Source organism: Strix uralensis, chromosome 4 (assembly GCF_047716275.1).
Source record: "Strix uralensis isolate ZFMK-TIS-50842 chromosome 4, bStrUra1, whole genome shotgun sequence".
Lineage (NCBI taxonomy): Eukaryota > Metazoa > Chordata > Aves > Strigiformes > Strigidae > Strix > Strix uralensis.
In genome coordinates, this window is record NC_133975.1 from 41,072,927 (window position 1) to 41,090,863 (window position 17,937).

At 37.1% G+C, this 17,937-nt stretch overlaps 1 protein-coding gene across 2 annotated transcripts in view; it reads left to right on the forward strand.

Annotated features, from left to right (window-relative positions):
- GLRA3 (glycine receptor alpha 3) overlaps window positions 1-17,937 on the forward strand; it is a 95,387-nt gene that overhangs the window by 59,862 nt on the left and 17,588 nt on the right. For both annotated transcript variants that reach the window (XM_074866441.1, XM_074866442.1), the window contains exon 6: window positions 5,109-5,246. In XM_074866441.1, the coding sequence (XP_074722542.1) occupies window positions 5,109-5,246 (138 nt within the window). The remainder of the gene's footprint in view (window positions 1-5,108; window positions 5,247-17,937) is intronic.

Consider the following 17,937-nt stretch of genomic DNA (forward strand, 5'->3'; position numbering starts at 1 on the left):
TGTTTCCCAATCACCAGTAATAAAAAATATCTGGTAGAAATTTGTAACCTACCAAAACCACCTAATAGTCAAAAAAGAAAAACCCCTTTGTAGTTAGAGTCTGAATATCATGTTGGGCTGTAGCAAATACAAATAAGTAAGAGATATATACATTCTGCTCACAAAGCAGCAGCAAGAGATATATAGTGAGACTGAATTAAAAATTTACAAATAGGAATAGCCATTATGTAGCAAAACTTTACCCTGAAAGACAGGTGTGATCGGAAATAGACTCACAGTTTTTTCTTCCAAACACATAAACTGGGACTCCCTTTAGGCATGCACACCACATTTCCTGTGGAAAGCAAAACACGGTGAAAGCAAGTCACAGAGAGAAAACATCTTACACTCAAGTCTTATCCCAAGAAGTCAGGATTCAAGAGCTACACACTTATGTCTACTACAGAATAAGCTCCATACATCTGTAACAAGAGTTAATAAACATTTAAAGTTATGTGTAGTCGATAAAAGCACTCTTCTGATTTGGCTTTGCGTCATCTCTTTCTATACTCTTAGAGTTGAGTAGAAGGTAGTTGAAATTATTTCCCTAGACAAAATACAGTGCCCTCCTGGTAGAAACGTGAGAGGCATGTGATTGTCTTTGCTATTTTTGCAAATCTAAAACATAAATAAACTGCAAAACTCATCACTGCATTAACATTTGGCATGGGCTTCTGTGACATAGAAAAGAAGAAGAACCTAGAAACAGGTATCCCCAGGGAGATAGGCCTTCTATAGTTGTGAATCCAAATTTGAAAAACTGCAAGGGATATGATTCCTCATTCTATGACATTGTTGTGAGTTTTTCCTCTACTTTCTCAGAATCAGGGTCCTAGATTGTGCCAACTCTCCTGCCAGCTTGTTTCTGTGGATTCAGTATTTATGGACCTAACAGCACAATAAAGGCACCATTATCTTCCTTATCCCTTAGAATCCCTAAAGAGAAACATCTTGTTCTTTATAACTACCACATATTTCAGTGCAGTTCTCACAAGACACAGAACATATTTAATAATATAACACATACAGTGCAAGTTTGTACTGGTAACCACACATCTGTTCAGAACAAAGTCTTCACATTTCAAGCCCACAGTCTACTGAGAAGGTGATCTGTTCATATAACCATTCTTATATCTATCCAACAAATTAGCCCTTTCTGCTAGTCATGCCATTATTCAAGAATATCAAGCAAAATTTGAGACCACACAAAGATATCAGTCTTACTGAATTTTACTATTTGGGTACTGCTGCATTCAGATCAATTATTTTTAATTACAATTCCGTCTTAGGAACACTCACCTTTAATTATGACCTTGATCAGTTAGATTGACTGGTGGTGCATAAACCTGGAACAAAGAGAGCACCATTACTCACTTCTCTCATCTGCCTTTTTTCAGATAAGTTGTTAATCTTATACAGACATGAAATAATTTACCTGTTTTCATTTTTATTCCTGTAAAACTCATTTCAGCAGTGGATGGACAAGTGTACTTTTTTCATCTAGATGGGTAAGGTAAATGCATTTTAGTAGAGAACTTCTTTGCTGCAGCATCTAATCATCTCCATTTTGCAAATGTAGGCCTCAGTACTGCAAATACATATGCATGGAAGATCTGTATAGCCCCATTAAACTCAGGCAGTGGCATCAGGATTTTAAAGTTATCCACATAAATCTAATACTGTAAACTTTTATGACTGGCAATTCTAGGATCCTAAATCTAAAAAATAACACTCTGCCCCCGAGGCTTCAAAAATTTTTATTACCAAATCTTACACTTCTCTTACTTGCTGTGCACTTAGCCCCCCACCCCCCATTGATAGCACTAAGCAATTTGGCGCCTTATCCATACCAGCACCATAAGTCTCTGCTCTGTTGTTGAGACTGAACTGTAAGGTAATTTCAAAATCTGCCATGATGCCTTCTCTTGCTGCTGGGAGCCCAGCCACTTCAATAAGGGACACTAATTACATTAATCAGCAGAGCTCCCAAAATTAGGGTGCTTGGGGACTGATTTTTAGGCTCATTGCATATCTAACACCATACACCTAAACTGTAATAGTGTATATACTACAGTATGGTAACCAATGACTGTTTTAAAGGGCCATTTTATAGAAATGCCTTTTTCCCCTTATGCACAGTGCACACAGTACCATGAGCATTCTGAGTGTTAAGCCCTGTGCTATTCAGCAGTCTTCTTCATAAAATTAATCAAAACCCAAAAATCTTTTCCTTTTTTGAGATATTAAGGAAGCTCAGTTAGCACAATTAGTATTGCTGTTCCTCCTGAAAATTGCCTAACACAGAACAATGTGGAGTTTAGTCCTTTTGCACATAGAATCCTGGGATGGGCCTAGGACATCAGCTGCAGTTTGTCCTTGCAAATTCTCTAATTCTGATTTATTTCTGCTGTTGACTCGATACTTTCCACTCTAGTCTTTCTTCCTTTTCTCCATGCCAAGAAGAAAGAATGATGCGGTAGTTGGAAAAAAGAAAGAGATCCTGAATTTATTTGGAGCTGTACAAAATAACGAGATATGTTCAGCTGAAAAATCAAGAATACCTGTCCTTGTTAACACTGCTCACTAAAGAAAATTTAGAGACAAATCTGTGTCATCAAATAGTTCAATATGCTTAAATAATTTATGTTTTCTCACTTCCCCAATTACAGGACTATTACAAGATTTGAAATTTCCCCAATTAAGTGGGCACATTTGATTGGGCCATGTATTTCACATTTAATAAAGGGCCATGCATTTAATAAACATTTAATTTAAGTTGATTTAATGTAACATACCCAGTGGAAATGTGATATATATTATACTATTTTAAAATTTTTTGGTGTAACATAAACTCACATCTCCATTAAGCTCCTCTATATTTTAAGACACATTTACTTTATAATTATGATCTTGACTTACAAAACCGAAGTTACAGTATTGAATGCTAAAGCTATATTTGGGTATTTAAAATGTAAACATAATAAAAATTAATTACTATCTCAGCATTTTGCATACACTGCTATTATTTTTAATAGATTGCACTATAGAAGAATTAGTGGGCAGGGTAGATCATAATCAAAATTAAAAGCATGCATTAGAGATGAATGAATCTGATTTAATGAAATACATTTTGACACAGCAGTTGTTTCTTGTCAGTGCAATGAGTTTTACTCACGGGATATCACTTCAAGCCATAATCTACATGCTTCAAATGATAATCTGCTTTACACATAACTGCTTTTTGTCTGAATTCATGCAAAGTTTGATAAGAGCTACACTTCCGATTTTTTATAGTTTATGGCATTTGATAGTGAATTTTAAGACTGGGTTTATGGAATGCCATGTATTTAATAAGATAGAAAAATAAGTGTTTGCTTGCACAGTTAATATATGCTTGTAATGACTCGAGTAATGTCTGATCTTAATTAAATACTTATTTAAAAGGATATAGTCTTATTTTTAGCATATTCCTCCAGCCCCAACAAAATACAAGCAGTCAGCCTGAGTGCCTGTAAATACCTTTTATGAAGGTACTCCCCAAAAGAAACATCAAGATTCTAGAAGCAAGGAGAGGTGTTGAAAATAGTTTTAAATTTATAAACACTAAATCTTAGCTTATAGGTGCATTCAGCATAGACAAATCAGAAAAGATGAAGTGTGTCTCAGATCTGAGGTCAGCATATCAGGGCATTATGACAGAATAGCATATATAGATGTATTCAAGGAGCAATGAATTCACTGAATATAAAAGGAAAGATTGATGCCCACACACCAAAGAGGTTATTTCCTTCACTGGAACTCAAAATTTCAACATTTGCAGGCAGACAGTTACTCTTAGCAAGTTCTGAACAATATACTTTGAACTGTAATCATTTATTGAAAGTTTAAAAGATATTTCCAGTTATCGGTAGGTTATCCTTAACCACTTGTTAGCATTTGACTAAAACAGAAAGGAAATATTGCAATGAAGCAAATTAGAAGAATTAAAGCTATATAATTGAGATGTAAAAATTAATCCTTTTCCTTCTAGTTCAAGCTATTATATGTGGCTCAAGTGTACCCTTGTTGTTCAAACTATTACAACAATAGAAGCTATCTAGTTTTAGATTTCAATCTTAAAATCTCACTTTGTCCAAATCTATTGGATTCTGAGACAGTCTTAATGAAACATGAATAAGAATAGGAAGCCTTTATTTTTTTTCATTTGTTTTAACCAGGTAAAATTTATTCAGAAAAAAATAGAATAAAATGCCAGGGATATACTGGAAAGTTAATATATCACATATTCAGACGATATTCCTCAATGATATCCCATGCAAATATTTAGCTGACAGAGGGAAAGAGAAGGAAAAAGTACTTGCCCTTTACAAAGTCTGGCCCTTGATTAGTACTTCTGCTATGGCTTTTGCTGTTTTATTTAATCTTATACACACATGCACGAGGTACAGATAAGTGCAGAAATCTGAATATTGAAACTGAATGCCTTTTAAAACCATATAGGTCACAGTCAGCTAATATGAGAAGATTCAATCATTTTCCCTTGTTTTGTACCAGTTTAAGAGAAAAGTGTTTTTTCAATTCAACTAATACTTCACTCCTGCAGAAATTTTCATTCATTGTTCTCTTTGAAGAATTTGCACTTAACAATTCAAATTGACGTAAAGTCATATACATAACTTTGACAATCCACCATTTTAACTCAAATAAAAAGAGAAAGAGATCTGAGCATGAAGGGCCTATTTTATCCTTCATGGACTGGGGAGGGTAAGATTTTCCCATGCACCCAAGAGAAATGGATGTTTAGTTCGTTTTGATGCTTTTGTTAATTCCATTAATAGACTACCTGACCATTAAGATTTAACGAAAGATGCAAAACCTGAGGTTTTTTTCTAGTTCAGTATGGTATAGAATGGCCAATAACACTTTGTGATTAACAAGTATAAGCAGAGCCCCAGTATTATCTCCTTTTTATGACATTTACTTAAATTATCACTATTTCATATGTCCCTGCTTTTCAAAGTTTGCAGCTGCCTTAGAGTTTATTTGTGGTTTTGTTGGTTTTTTTTTAGTTGGATACACAATGAATGATCTCATTTTTGAATGGCAAGAAAAGGGAGCAGTTCAAGTAGCAGAAGGTCTCACTCTGCCACAGTTTCTGTTGAAAGAAGAAAAGGATTTATGTTACTGCACCAAGCATTACAATACAGGTAGGAAAGCATATTAGTGATTAAAACTGGAAAGGTATTTAACATTTATTGTTATTTTGGAGAGGTGGGGTTTTTTTTTTTAATATTCCCACTGAACTCAGAAGATTAAAATGTACAGGTGCACTGTGCAGGATAATGCAGTCTTAAATAACTGACACAACAAAACAAAAGTCTGAAGGCCAATCAAACTTCTGTTTCAGTGAACTGAAGAAAATACATCACTGAAATAATTCAGAAGCAATTCAGTCAGTTTTATTTTTACAGTGGGTGCCATGACCACATCTACACTGTGGGATCTGAAGCACTGCTAAAATCCGAAGGTCCATAGGCTGTGCAGTAAGCATGGCCTGGCTCAATCAGAAAAAAGGGACACAGAGTTGCCAAGCCAGCTATCCCTGCCCTAGTTCTTACAGCAAGGGGGCAATGCAAACATCCTGAAAGCATCCTTAATGTACAATGGCCAGGTGTCCAAACAAGACGTGGCTTTTCTGAGCTGAAGCCTTTGTAGAACTGTGATGTTTAGCTCATCATCTCTGGAATTATTTGAAAAAGGAGGGTCTTAACATTACTAATATAGTTATTTTTAGTTGTAAAAAATTATCTCAATAACTGGAAAATCACATAATAACCCTCAAAAAACCATGTAGCAAAGACTAAGAATGCATAGCTTTCATCTTCTCATGGGAAAAAAAACCCCTAGAACTCCTTTAATCCATATTCTAATCCATATATTTTAATTTCTGCTCTCCAATATGATTTGTAATAGATTAAACATATTTAAATTTAAGTTTAGAACTGATTTATTTGGATTCTGCTGAAATGGCAGAAGGGATATAATTCAATAGGTGACATTCATAAGGAATGTCCTGTTGCAGTCAAAATTTAGGAAGAATGCTTTTCAACATTGATTAGTTTTATCACAGCTGACATACACTTTTACTGTGCAAATACATAGTTTTACATATTTACAGTTCTACTGTACAAATATATAGTTTTACATATACTTTTACTTAACGTGCACTTTTACTGTACAAATACATAGAACCATAGAATGGTTTGGGTTGGAAGGACCTTAAAGATCATCTAGTTCCAACCCCCCAGCCATGGGCAGGGACACCTTCCACTAGATCAGGTTGCTCAAAGCCCCGTCTAACCTGGCCTTGAACACTTCCAGGAAGGGGGCAGCCACAACTGCTCTGGGCAACCTGTTCCAGTGTCTCACCTCCCTCATAGTGAAGAATTTCTTCCTTACATCTACTCTAAATCTACCCTCTCTCAGTTTAAAGCCATTACTCCTTGTGCTATCACTACATGTACTTGTAAAAAGTCCCTCTCCAGCTTTCCCGTAAGCCCCCTTTAGGAACTGCAAGGCTGCTATAAGTTCTCCCCATAGCCTTCTCTTCTCCAGGCCGAACCCCAACTCTCTCAGCCTGTCTTCCTAAGAGAGGTGCTCCAGCCCCCTGATCATCTTCGTGGCCCTACTCTGGACCTGCTCCAACATGTCCATGTCCTTCTTATGTTGGGGGCCCCAGAGCTGGACACAGTACTCCAGGTGGGGTCTCGCAAGAGAGGAGTAGAGGGGGAGAATCAGCTCCTGAGATCTGCTGGCCACACTTCTCTTGATGCATCCCAAGATGTGGCTGGCTTTCTGGGCCAGGTTGATGAGAAGCTCAGCATGCTAGGTCATGAGCTTCTTATCAACCAACACCAGGTCCTTCTCCTCAGGGCTGCTCCCAATCCACTCATTGCCCAGCCTGTATTTGTGCTTGGGATTGCCCCAACCCATGTGCAGGACCTTGCACTTGGCCTTGTTGAACTTCATGAGGTTTGCATGGTCCCACCTCTCTAAGCCTGTCCTGGTCCCTCTGGATGGCACGTCCCTTCCCTCCAGCGTGTCGACCACACCACACATCTTGGTGTCACTAGCAAACTTGCTGAGGGTGCACTCAATCTCACTGTCCATGTCGCCAACAAAGATGTTAAACAGCACCAGTCCCAATACCGACCCCTGAGGAATGCCACTCGTCACTGCTCTCCAATTAGACACGAGCCATTAACCACAACTCTTTGAGTGCGACCATCCAGCCAGTTCCTTATCCACCAAGTGGTCCATCCATCAAATCCATGTCTCCCCAATTTAGAGACAAGGATGTCATGCAGGATAGTGTCACATGCTTTGCACGCTAATATCTGGCTAATCCTTAAAATCTTTCCAGAAATGGAGATACATACCGTATTTCACTCAAACATCTGTTAATGATAATAATGAAATTAATATTATTCTTTTTTTCTTTTTACCATAATCCCTATGACAAACAAGAAAATTTTGTTTTCATTATTTTTCTCTGTCTCCTTTGAGATATATAGGCAACATATTCTTCCTTTTCAGGACTGTCCTGCTTTTGTACCATTTTAACATGTGCCTGTAACTGTACTTCTCTAACCTGTATAATGATATTAACAAATGAGACTTTGTGGTAGAAAGTATTCTAATTTTTCCAAAGTTCATTTGAATAATGTGATGCATCAAAAATCTCTAACCGAGGAATTAAAACATTACTGTGGTACTTATTCTGATATTGAACAGAAACCTGTTTTAAAATGTCAGAATTTCCAGTGATTTCCAAATATCTCTCCAAACATCTCATCCAAAGCTGAATTGTACTCTTACTCATTTGTCTAAGAATTTTCATTAGAACTGTCATAGTTTAAACCTTTTGATTTTGACTGAAACTTTGTTTTTTCAGTATTTTTGAGCCACTACTTTTTTCTTCATAACCTATGTCAAGCCTATTTAAGTTGCTACTAATTTTCTTCTAAGCAGAAATAGGAAAACATACTACGCCTAGGTTGCATAGGGTCAACTTACATTTACTGTATTTTTCACTGTGGCCCTAAACTGAGATGAGAAGCAGGAGGAACAGATGCATGTGAGGTCTCATGACTCTCAAAATGTGCCTGCAGGACGAGTGTGCTTATCCCTGTGAACTGCTGTCACATTTAGGTGGGAGAAGGTATTTACTGTCATAACACTAGAGGTCAGCATGGCCAATCATCAGTCTGTTATATTTCTGTATTGCTTTGGCCAAACTGCATCTCTATGGCCAAACAGGTGCTCTAAAATGTGAGTGCAGCTCACAACCCTGAAAAAGATGGCTGAACTTTGTGCCTCTAATTAAAAAAAAGAATTGGGCCATTTATTTTGTACATAAAAGTCAAGCCATTTACTAATACAGAAACCTGGAAGCCTGGATGCAGGCACCCACCATACACTTCAGGATGGAGACTTTAAAAGACCTCAGCAAACAAGAAGACAATTGCATAGCTGTGGGACTTGCCTATGACTGGCCAGGGGAAAAAATGCAGTGCTGACTGACACTGGCTGCAGGCAGAAGGCTTTGTCCTCACCCAAGAAAACAGATGAGTGACCTGCTCTGAGTTACAACACAAAAAATTACAGGTACAAATCTGGAAGAACTTTGGCAGAGCAAACCAGAAAGAAAAGATAGACTTACTCATGCAGGACTACATTTATTGTGACATCCTCCTCTTCAAGATAACAGTATTTTCTTCAGAGTATTTATTTTTTTTTATTCAAGACTTCAGTATGAAGTTAATTTAATCCAATTAGAGGGGTTTGGTTTGGTTTCTAGGAGTATGGACGTGCCTTTCATTTCTTTGTTACAACCAGTATTATTAACTACCATGTGCAGGCTAAAAAGTCCTAAACATTATATTAAAAGACAACTATATCACTCAGATATGTGACCAGCAATGTGCTTTTTTAAGGCTTCTGCAATGAGATACTGTAGACAGATACCCTTTAGGATACTCCACAAGAAACAATAGAAATTGTTTTTCAAAACTGGAAATAATTTCTCTGGCCTGTGACAGATTGGACTAAAATGATTCTTAAGAGAATACTAAGCAACTGCAGCTGGCATGCAATAAGTGACCAAAGCAGAGTTTTCAGTTTAAATTTAGTTACAACACAGGATGGAAAGCTTTTCTGAGACATCCTGTAAAACAGAAAAAAAACCCCTAAAAGTCTTCCTATGAAAAAAATTAACATGAAGCTTCAGGACAGCATGTGGAAACTCATCAGTGCATGTCTCATCAGTATTTCATGCCCAACTGAAAATGGATCACTGTAACCACAGCTTGAAAAACAAACTGCTTCTAAATATAGGGACATAATAGTTTCAGAAACAGTACAACATAAAGGCTCATCATCTTGTGTTCTGAAGTGACACAACAACATTTCTGATCATTTTCATGTTTTCGTGTCCACTGGCATATCTGCAGTGACAAATTCAGGAAGTGAAGTAGAATCATAACAACCAGGAAAATCACTACACGTGAACCATTCACTTTACAAGGATGGTCTTGCTTTACTGCATCCTTCTTTACTTCCTATGTCACATGCGTTGCTCCCCTGGGCTTTTAAGCAACGCTCAATTTTGGTCTCAATCACAGATAATTTCAATCATGGCTGCAAAAAGCCCAATATATGATAGCATGAATTTATACATAATAGCACTGCCTAACAGGCACAAACAGAGATGCTCTGAATCTTGGCTTTACTCCTGCACCATGGATAACGTACTACACCTGCACTTGAATGATGATGCTCAGAACTGTCTTATGTCTATTGGTGGGTTTTGGGTTAAAGTATTTGATGTAGCGGTCCTGGAAACAGTGGAGCTATGGTTGCTACACTCTCCACCAGAACTGATAGGTTCTGTATGTGACCATTTCTAATAACTCTGTATCCTTAACACAGTAAATCTGCAATCTCAATCCCACTTCCTTAACTCCACATTCCCCATTCGACCTCTTAACATATACATCCCATACACACCCTTTCCTCATGACCACTTTGGTTCCCCCTTAAAGTCAAACAAGTTGCTTAACAACCTGTAGACTGTGGCCCCTCTAGGTCCTACCTTCAACTGACTTAATGTCTTATACTGGGCCATTTTGCTGCCAACATGACAGTGATTAAAGGAGACATAACTTTGATGCCTTACTCTGAGGACACGAACTCAAACCGCTACTTGTTTTGACAAACACCTAAACCACTCTTTTTGAGACTACAGCAGTGATTTTTAAGCCATGGCTTTTTAACACCTCAGAGTTTTTTCACAGACCACTTCTCAGAAAAGGAAGTTTGTACTTTCTATCCAGTAGATATTCTATGAGTGTGATATCTCTGAAGCTGCTCACTTTCACTTTTCAGTGAAGAAATTATAAACTATTTCAGGAGAAATTATAAACACCTTGAAAAACAGAGTCTATGATAGACTGAGGATGTGACGATCCCTAGACACAGAAAACAGCACTGCCTGACTCCAACAGGGCATTTTTCTCTGAAGGAGAAGAGACCTCAGTTGTCATCCCTGCACTTATCAAAATTTAAACATCCTCATCACAGAACTGTGCATTTTTTCTTTGTTGACTGTCATGTTGCTGTGGTGGGTCTGTTCCTCCAGCCTATGGAGGTCCCTCTGAATGGCAGCTTGGTCCTCCATTCTGAGAGAGAGGGGAATTGCAAATGAAATTCACCAAGCTGAAAAAAAAAAAAAAATAGTTGCTCTTTTCCACATTTATTTTCAACTTTCTTTTACTGCAGTCTTTATCAGTCTTGCATCAGTGTTAAGTTTACTACCTGCCCCAGCATTTGTTTCGAAACAAGCTGTGTAAAGTCACTTCCTGAGCAAGAACTCATGTAGTCAACAGCAGGTGACAGCACCAGCACTGATATCCCCCATTGTGACACTGATAACTGCAGAGTGTGACTTGAAAGAAAAACTGAATGGTAGTACATTCCTACAGTTGTTTTGTGAATCTTGGCTTTAGATGCAGAGACACCAGCCATATATTTTAGGATTCGTCTAGTTCTCCATGCCAGGCCCTTAAAAATCATCATTTCTAGTCAGGTTGCATGATCATAGATACAGCTGAATGTTTTACAATGAGGAAAAAGCAAGTTTATAAACAGATTTTTAAACATTTTTAAACAGCAAAGTATACTCAAATTACAATTTATATTTCAGTGCAAATTGCAATTTATATTTCAGTGCAAATTGCAAAAAATGTCTGGAAACTGCACTTACCAAGTGCCTTTTTTATTATCCTGTCTCTTCTTCTTCTTCTTCTTAGAGAGGTATGAAAATAATTTCAGCTAACTTTACTTATATGTAAACACTTTTATAGACATTCTCTTGATATAACCAGCTTTGCACACACACATAATTTGTGGAGTGTCTTGTTTATTTAAGAAATATAATGGGAAGGCAAAAAGACATAAAGTATTTAACTGTATTTCAGTAATAAGTAAAGCAGAATTCCTCTCAAATGACTGTATAACATTCTGGGAGGAATAAAAAGGGAGTCTTTTTACTGAACAATGTAGACTCAGCTAGTCTGCTTGCCTAATGGTGATTCTGATAATGACTCAAACAGGAGAGAAAGTAAAAGGAGCAGTACTGCCTCATGGAAAAGTCAGTTTATATACTTCATTCTCTTTCATGATCTCTGTGAAAATCATCTGCCACTATGATTGCAGTGTGGTACATAATACACTGTACTTTGTTGCCAAGAGAGGTATTGTGGCCTTATTTTAGCAGATGCAGAGCAAAAAGCAAGCACATAACAAAAGGCAGAAGGAAAGCGCTGGTGGTCTGTGTCATCCCTCTTATGGCAATACAGTCCCAGAATGAAATAAAACTGTATTGCAGACATAACATTGTCCTCAGAAAATATACTTCAACGTTAATAACTTTAAAAATAAAAAGCTTTCTATTTGGGGTTTGTGGCTTTTTGTCATTAATCCAGTTTGTCTGAGGACACTTGGAGCCAATACCCTCACTCTCACTAAACAGCAACCTTTGTTAAGGTGATTCCATCCTATATACTAGATAACCTAAACCATTAAGGCTCACATATGCAGGGCACTTTAAAAAAGCCTTGATTAATTACATAATGAATGATTTAGTTTCAGGACAATACTGATCAACACTTCATCTGTCTGGGGCTCTAACACACACATACATAAAGCACTAGCTTTCTGATACCTAGCACACTGAAGTGTCACTATTCAGGATGAAATGAGTTGCCAGAACTGGCATTAAGGAAGAGCTGGAAAAATACAGCAAAGGGGAAGTCTGTGATGGCCTGCAGTTAGATCATATTATACATATATTATATCTCATGAACTATCCTCAGTGTGTGTTGTCCTGCAATAGACATTTGTTTTCAGTAAATATTGGTCCTTTTTTCCTTCAAGAAGAGAGTAGACAACAGTACTCAAAGCATTACAATGGCAACTCTTTAGTGAGAACCTGGAACTCAAGGTATTAAACATTAGAAAACAGTGTCATAATGTGTGGCAGTAGCCACATTTCATCAATCTATACGAAATTTGTTTCTTGAGTCTACCTCAACAACTACTTCTTGAGTTTTGTCACAGAAGAGTCTTTAACTTTCACTTTTAGAAGAGAGGACAGTCTTTATTTTTCTCTCTATAGAGAAAAGTGTGTCGGCTGTCTTTTGCTATATGTTGTTTTTTCCACATACAATGAGGATCTGTGATTTTTACCAGTCCAAAAATGGTAAACACTGCAGAGTTTCAGAATAGCACCTAGAAATAAATACCCCATCTAACACAATTTTCAAACTCAGATTGAGCTTGAATGCTTAGTATCTTTATGGGGAGTAGAGGAATTGAGCTGCTTAAGAAAGAGATTTCCAGAAGACAGACAAATGGGAGAAACTCTGTATTGTGTTAAGGGATCTAAATCTAAGTCAGACATTTAGGCTGAGCAAATCCTAGCCACTAAAGAAGTCTCAGTCTCCCGTTCTCCTTTCCTGCTGTCTCTCTACTTAATTTCATGTTAAACCTGTGTCTCTAGCTGTCTTTTAAGGGGGAAAATGCAGTGCTAGAGGAGAGGACCATCATCACAGGTCAGTTACCCCAGGACTCTGTTAGCAAATCTCCATAGCTAGCAATATTTTGGCCCTTGGCCTGGCTGTTTGCTGGTCATCAGTCACTGGTAAAAACAGAATTGTGTAGTCTACATCCACACTGGCAAATGTGCTGGAATCAGAACATAAAATATCCACTGCCCAGATCTAAGACTCATACTCTGCAGGGCTCCATAAAGATCTATTCAGATTTGCTTAACTTAGTTTAGCACAATTTTGCCAAACTTTGACTCATTCTCTATTCAGCAAGTATAAAATTCTTATTTTAAGTAAATATTTTAATGTAATTTCTTTAAGCTATATAGTCTTTAGGCCACCGTCCTCTCTACATCCATAAAATATTTCACAGTAGATCAGCTATTAGCATTATCAATGATTTTTCTTATAAGGAAGGCCAGACTATGACTTACTATTATCTAAAGTAGCATCAAGAACCAGAACCTTTAGCAGATACCTCTCCATTCTGCATGGATTAACAGTTGAATCTCCTCACGCTTAGTTCCTTTTTTATGTTTATACTTATTCATTTTGTATTTTATTATGTTATTAATTTTTAATTTCATAGTGATTTAACAATTGTTATTACTCTTCATTAATTATTTCTCAGGTACACTATTTCCTTGTCTCAGTTTCCTAAGGTGATTCTCCATTATGAAAACTTCCTATGCATCTTCAGAAACAGCTACTCAGAATTGTAAACATGACCATGACATTGTAAGGATACAGTAAGAAAAGCTTTCCCCAAGGGATATCTTAAGTGTTGCTAAAAGGGGACAAATATATTTAAATTATACCAACTACTGTCTCTGGAGCACTTTGAGGCAGACAAAACTGAAAAGAAGCACTCCTTATGGCCAGAAAGCTACTACTTAGCTTGTTTTCCCTTACACATCCCACACTGCTGACAGTACCTCTTAACCACACAAGCATACTGCTGCCTGCATAGTCCACTGCTTAAGCAGCACCTGCCATGGTCAGAGGGGGCTGTGCAGCGTGAAGGTGTGCCAAGGTAGAAAATTGATGTCCTCAGGTTACTCACGGTTGGCTACCACAGCACCAACTGAAAAAAGAATATGGGACCTAGACACTGGCTCCAAAGAAAACTCTCTTATATTTTCTAGGGGAAAGAAAAATCACATAGACTGACTGGAATACTCATTTTTTCACTCCAATATTGGTTTCAGTGTGAACGTTGATGGAAATCATACCAGCCCAGCAAATCTGACATTGTTATGAAAGAACATGGGTAAGAGAGAAAAATGCACCATCACGTGCATATATACCAGTATGTTCAGTTCATATGCATAGGTATAGCATTCAGCAAGGCATCGTTTTTGATGCCTTTAGCACACTTGAATCCTTGGTTAGGCTAGACGTATGAACACAAAGAACATTACTTCTGTTTCGGGAAAAAATGCTTATCCATTAGGAAGCCCTCAATACCTGTTCTTTCTTTTGCATTGCAAAAATCTGTCCATTATATGGATTGTGTGCACATTTATATCTAGCTCTGGTCTGAAACTAGCATCTGGCCTTAATTTGTTACTCAGCCTCAGCAAAACCACAATACCACACAGGTTTCCTACACTCCTCCTAGCCACTCTCTGTGACATTTACAGTGCATATCAGAATGAACTGGAGCTTACCTTTAATGTACTGCAAATGAATTATTAGAGCAATGCTCTTAGCTGCTTGTCTATCTCCTTTTCCAGCTGAGATGACTTCATGGGTATGTTTGTTCTTATCCATTCAAGCATCCAGTCAAATAGATTAAACCACAGCTAACCTGGTTTTGAATTTGAAATGGAATATGGGAAGAGAAAGGAGGCCCCACAGCTGGATGCTGGCTTCAGCTAGGAAACAACAGTACAGCCTCTGCTGGCTGCCTCTGAGCTGAAGCTCACATCTGCTAGTGTAAATGGTTTTTTTCCATTCTGCTATATTAGCCAAGTTTATGCAGGTCATTCTGATCTCAGCCAGGAAAGGCAAAAACTGTCATCCCTTCCACACTCAGACCAGCAACTGCTGCAATTGCAGTGTTGAGACTGATTTCCAATAGTCAGCAATGGAGTAACAGAGAGAAGCGTCTACCTAGGTTGCCACCAGTCTCCCTCAGGAGTTGCCACGTATTAATTTTCCAGTGCTACACTAGAACAGAGCAGATGAGGAACACAGTGGTATTGACTGGGAAGCAGTAGAGAGATGACTGACATGTCCATAAACTCACTGGGCCTAAGACGAAGGAGTCTAGGAGTCTAAGTCACATATTCTGTAGAGTTATGCAAAGGTATTTTCCCACTTTGAGACACATTGCACTTTTTTTTCTTTACCTTGGCCAATGCTGTTTACAAAATACAAAACCAAGCAAAAAAATTATTCAGTATAATTCCTCTGACACATCACTCAGTCCTAGTTCTGGCCTCTTTATAATCTCATCTCTTTTCTCTGCTTTTCTGTGGTTACAATATATTCCATTTCCACTTCTTTCATTCAGAATTTCTTTCATTTTGTTAGGGTTCTGTTGGCCACAGTTATTCCTCTCTCTCTCTCCTTAGTTCAGACAAACCTGGCAAAGTTGCAGCTACATAAAAATAATACACATCAGAGACAGTGTATTATTTCTTGCTCTCTGTTTAGGACCACAGTGTTTTTGTGTTGAGAGCTCTGTAATAATTCAAGCCCACGTGAGTAGTCAGGAAAGAGACTCAGATCTCTTATCCCACATTTGTCTGGAGAAAAAACAATGTACAAGCAATAGTCAATGTTTATTGACACTCTAGTTATGCATATATTACCCATTCTGGTGCTTCTTAGTTTTCCTTCTTAATTTGTTTTGAAAGACCGTATAAGAAGAAAATGTTACATGCTGGACTGTAATTCTTGCTGATGTGATGACATATAAAATGGCTTTGCAAGAGTCCTAGATTTGGTTGATGCATTTCTGTCACTCATTACCACCATCTACTGTGATGTTTGAGAGAGAGACTGATGCTGTCCAAGACTGCTAAACTAACAGAACAAATGCCACAAAAAATAAATTTTCAGGGTCAGGACCAGTTTGAAATAAGAATATGATTCTGACAAAGGCCAGTCAGTGCACAACTTCTAGTTATGTGGAGTGTACTGAACTGTTAAGTAAAAGAATGTATTGTGTAGGTATCCTTTTGAAGATCCTGAAAGAGAAATGTAGGAGAAAATCCTATCCTTTTCTGAAATAAACACCAAAATTCCCACTCACTTTGTTAAACCAGGACTTCATCCCTTGATTGAAGCAGAAATCAGTTTTGAAGCTGAGGCAGCAGATGGTTGAGCCAGGATTTGGGACACAGATTTCAAGAGTGTAGATAGGATTCAGAAAACATTGGCAATTCGGAATGGAAATAATAATTGAGCCGACAGATATAAAAGTCCTGAGATATATCATGTCATTTAAATTGAACATCATAACTACCATCTTTCTAAATATTTTTTTTTAGTGCCTCAGCAGAATAAAAGTTTCATACAATAACATTTACTATGACACCACAGAAAAGACTAATGGCCTGTTAAGAGAACTACTATGAAAATAATGAAGTTCAGAAGATATTTCCAAGCACTTAATATGCCTAGAATAAAAACATTTCTGTTTGACTTTATCTGAAACTCATTTCTGTATGCCTAACACTATTGTCACAGCATAATATACAATAAATCAAATTAGTATAGGATAAACTCGTAATTCCATTACATAAATTTTGTTAATATGATGAATATTAAAGCACTATTAATGTGGAACGATTTACTATAAAATGGCATTTTGGCAAATAAAAATGGATTAGGAAAATATCTATCAAAAACTACTGGACAACATAACCAAAAAACCTCATACCACTTAGGAAATAAATAACTATATAGCTCTCCATGTTAAACTTAGAACTAGGAAATGTTTTCATTTAAAGCATTGAGGTATGCAAATTTATTGCTGTGAGAAACTATTTCATGTATACACTATTTACAGTAACAGCATTGCCTTCAGCACCATTCATATGTGACTAATATGAGCATTGAGCAGAATTTGAAAATCTAATGAGACCAGGTCAAGAACTGTGAAATAATCTACAGTTTACAGGGTAAAAAAAAAAAAAAAAAAGAAAAAAAAATCTGAACAAGAAAAAAAATGGGTTTATGGCATTTTTATGAGCAAACAATAGATCTTTTTATTCTGGTTTGGTTAACTCAGTGGAAGTTGCTTGATGTTCAGTATCTGGAAAAATTAGACCATTTAATTAGCTGCCTAAAGTTGCCTAATCTCAGATCCTCGATTTCTGTTTGAATCTTGTCATTGTACTTTTGGTTTGGAACAGTCTGACTTAGGATAAAGGGAGAGATTTAGCAGAATCTCCTAATGCCCACACTATCTCACTATATTTTTCGCAAATTATTGGATTAAAAATAATAAATATAAGCTTAAAATTGAACCAAAAGATAAAAGAGATTTTATACAATGGGAGAGCAAGCCTTTTCTTTGCATACAGCAGTATTTCCAAAACAGTAAGTGGAAAAACAAGTGTGATCACACAAAGGAACTTTCCTGTGTCATAATTAATCATGTTTTGTTTTTTATAAGGAAAAAAGAGTTCCAGAGGTTATCAAAATATTAAATTTTCAGTTTTTCTGTCCCCTTTCTTTCCAGTAGATACTCCTGTTATAATGGGGACCGTGCGTA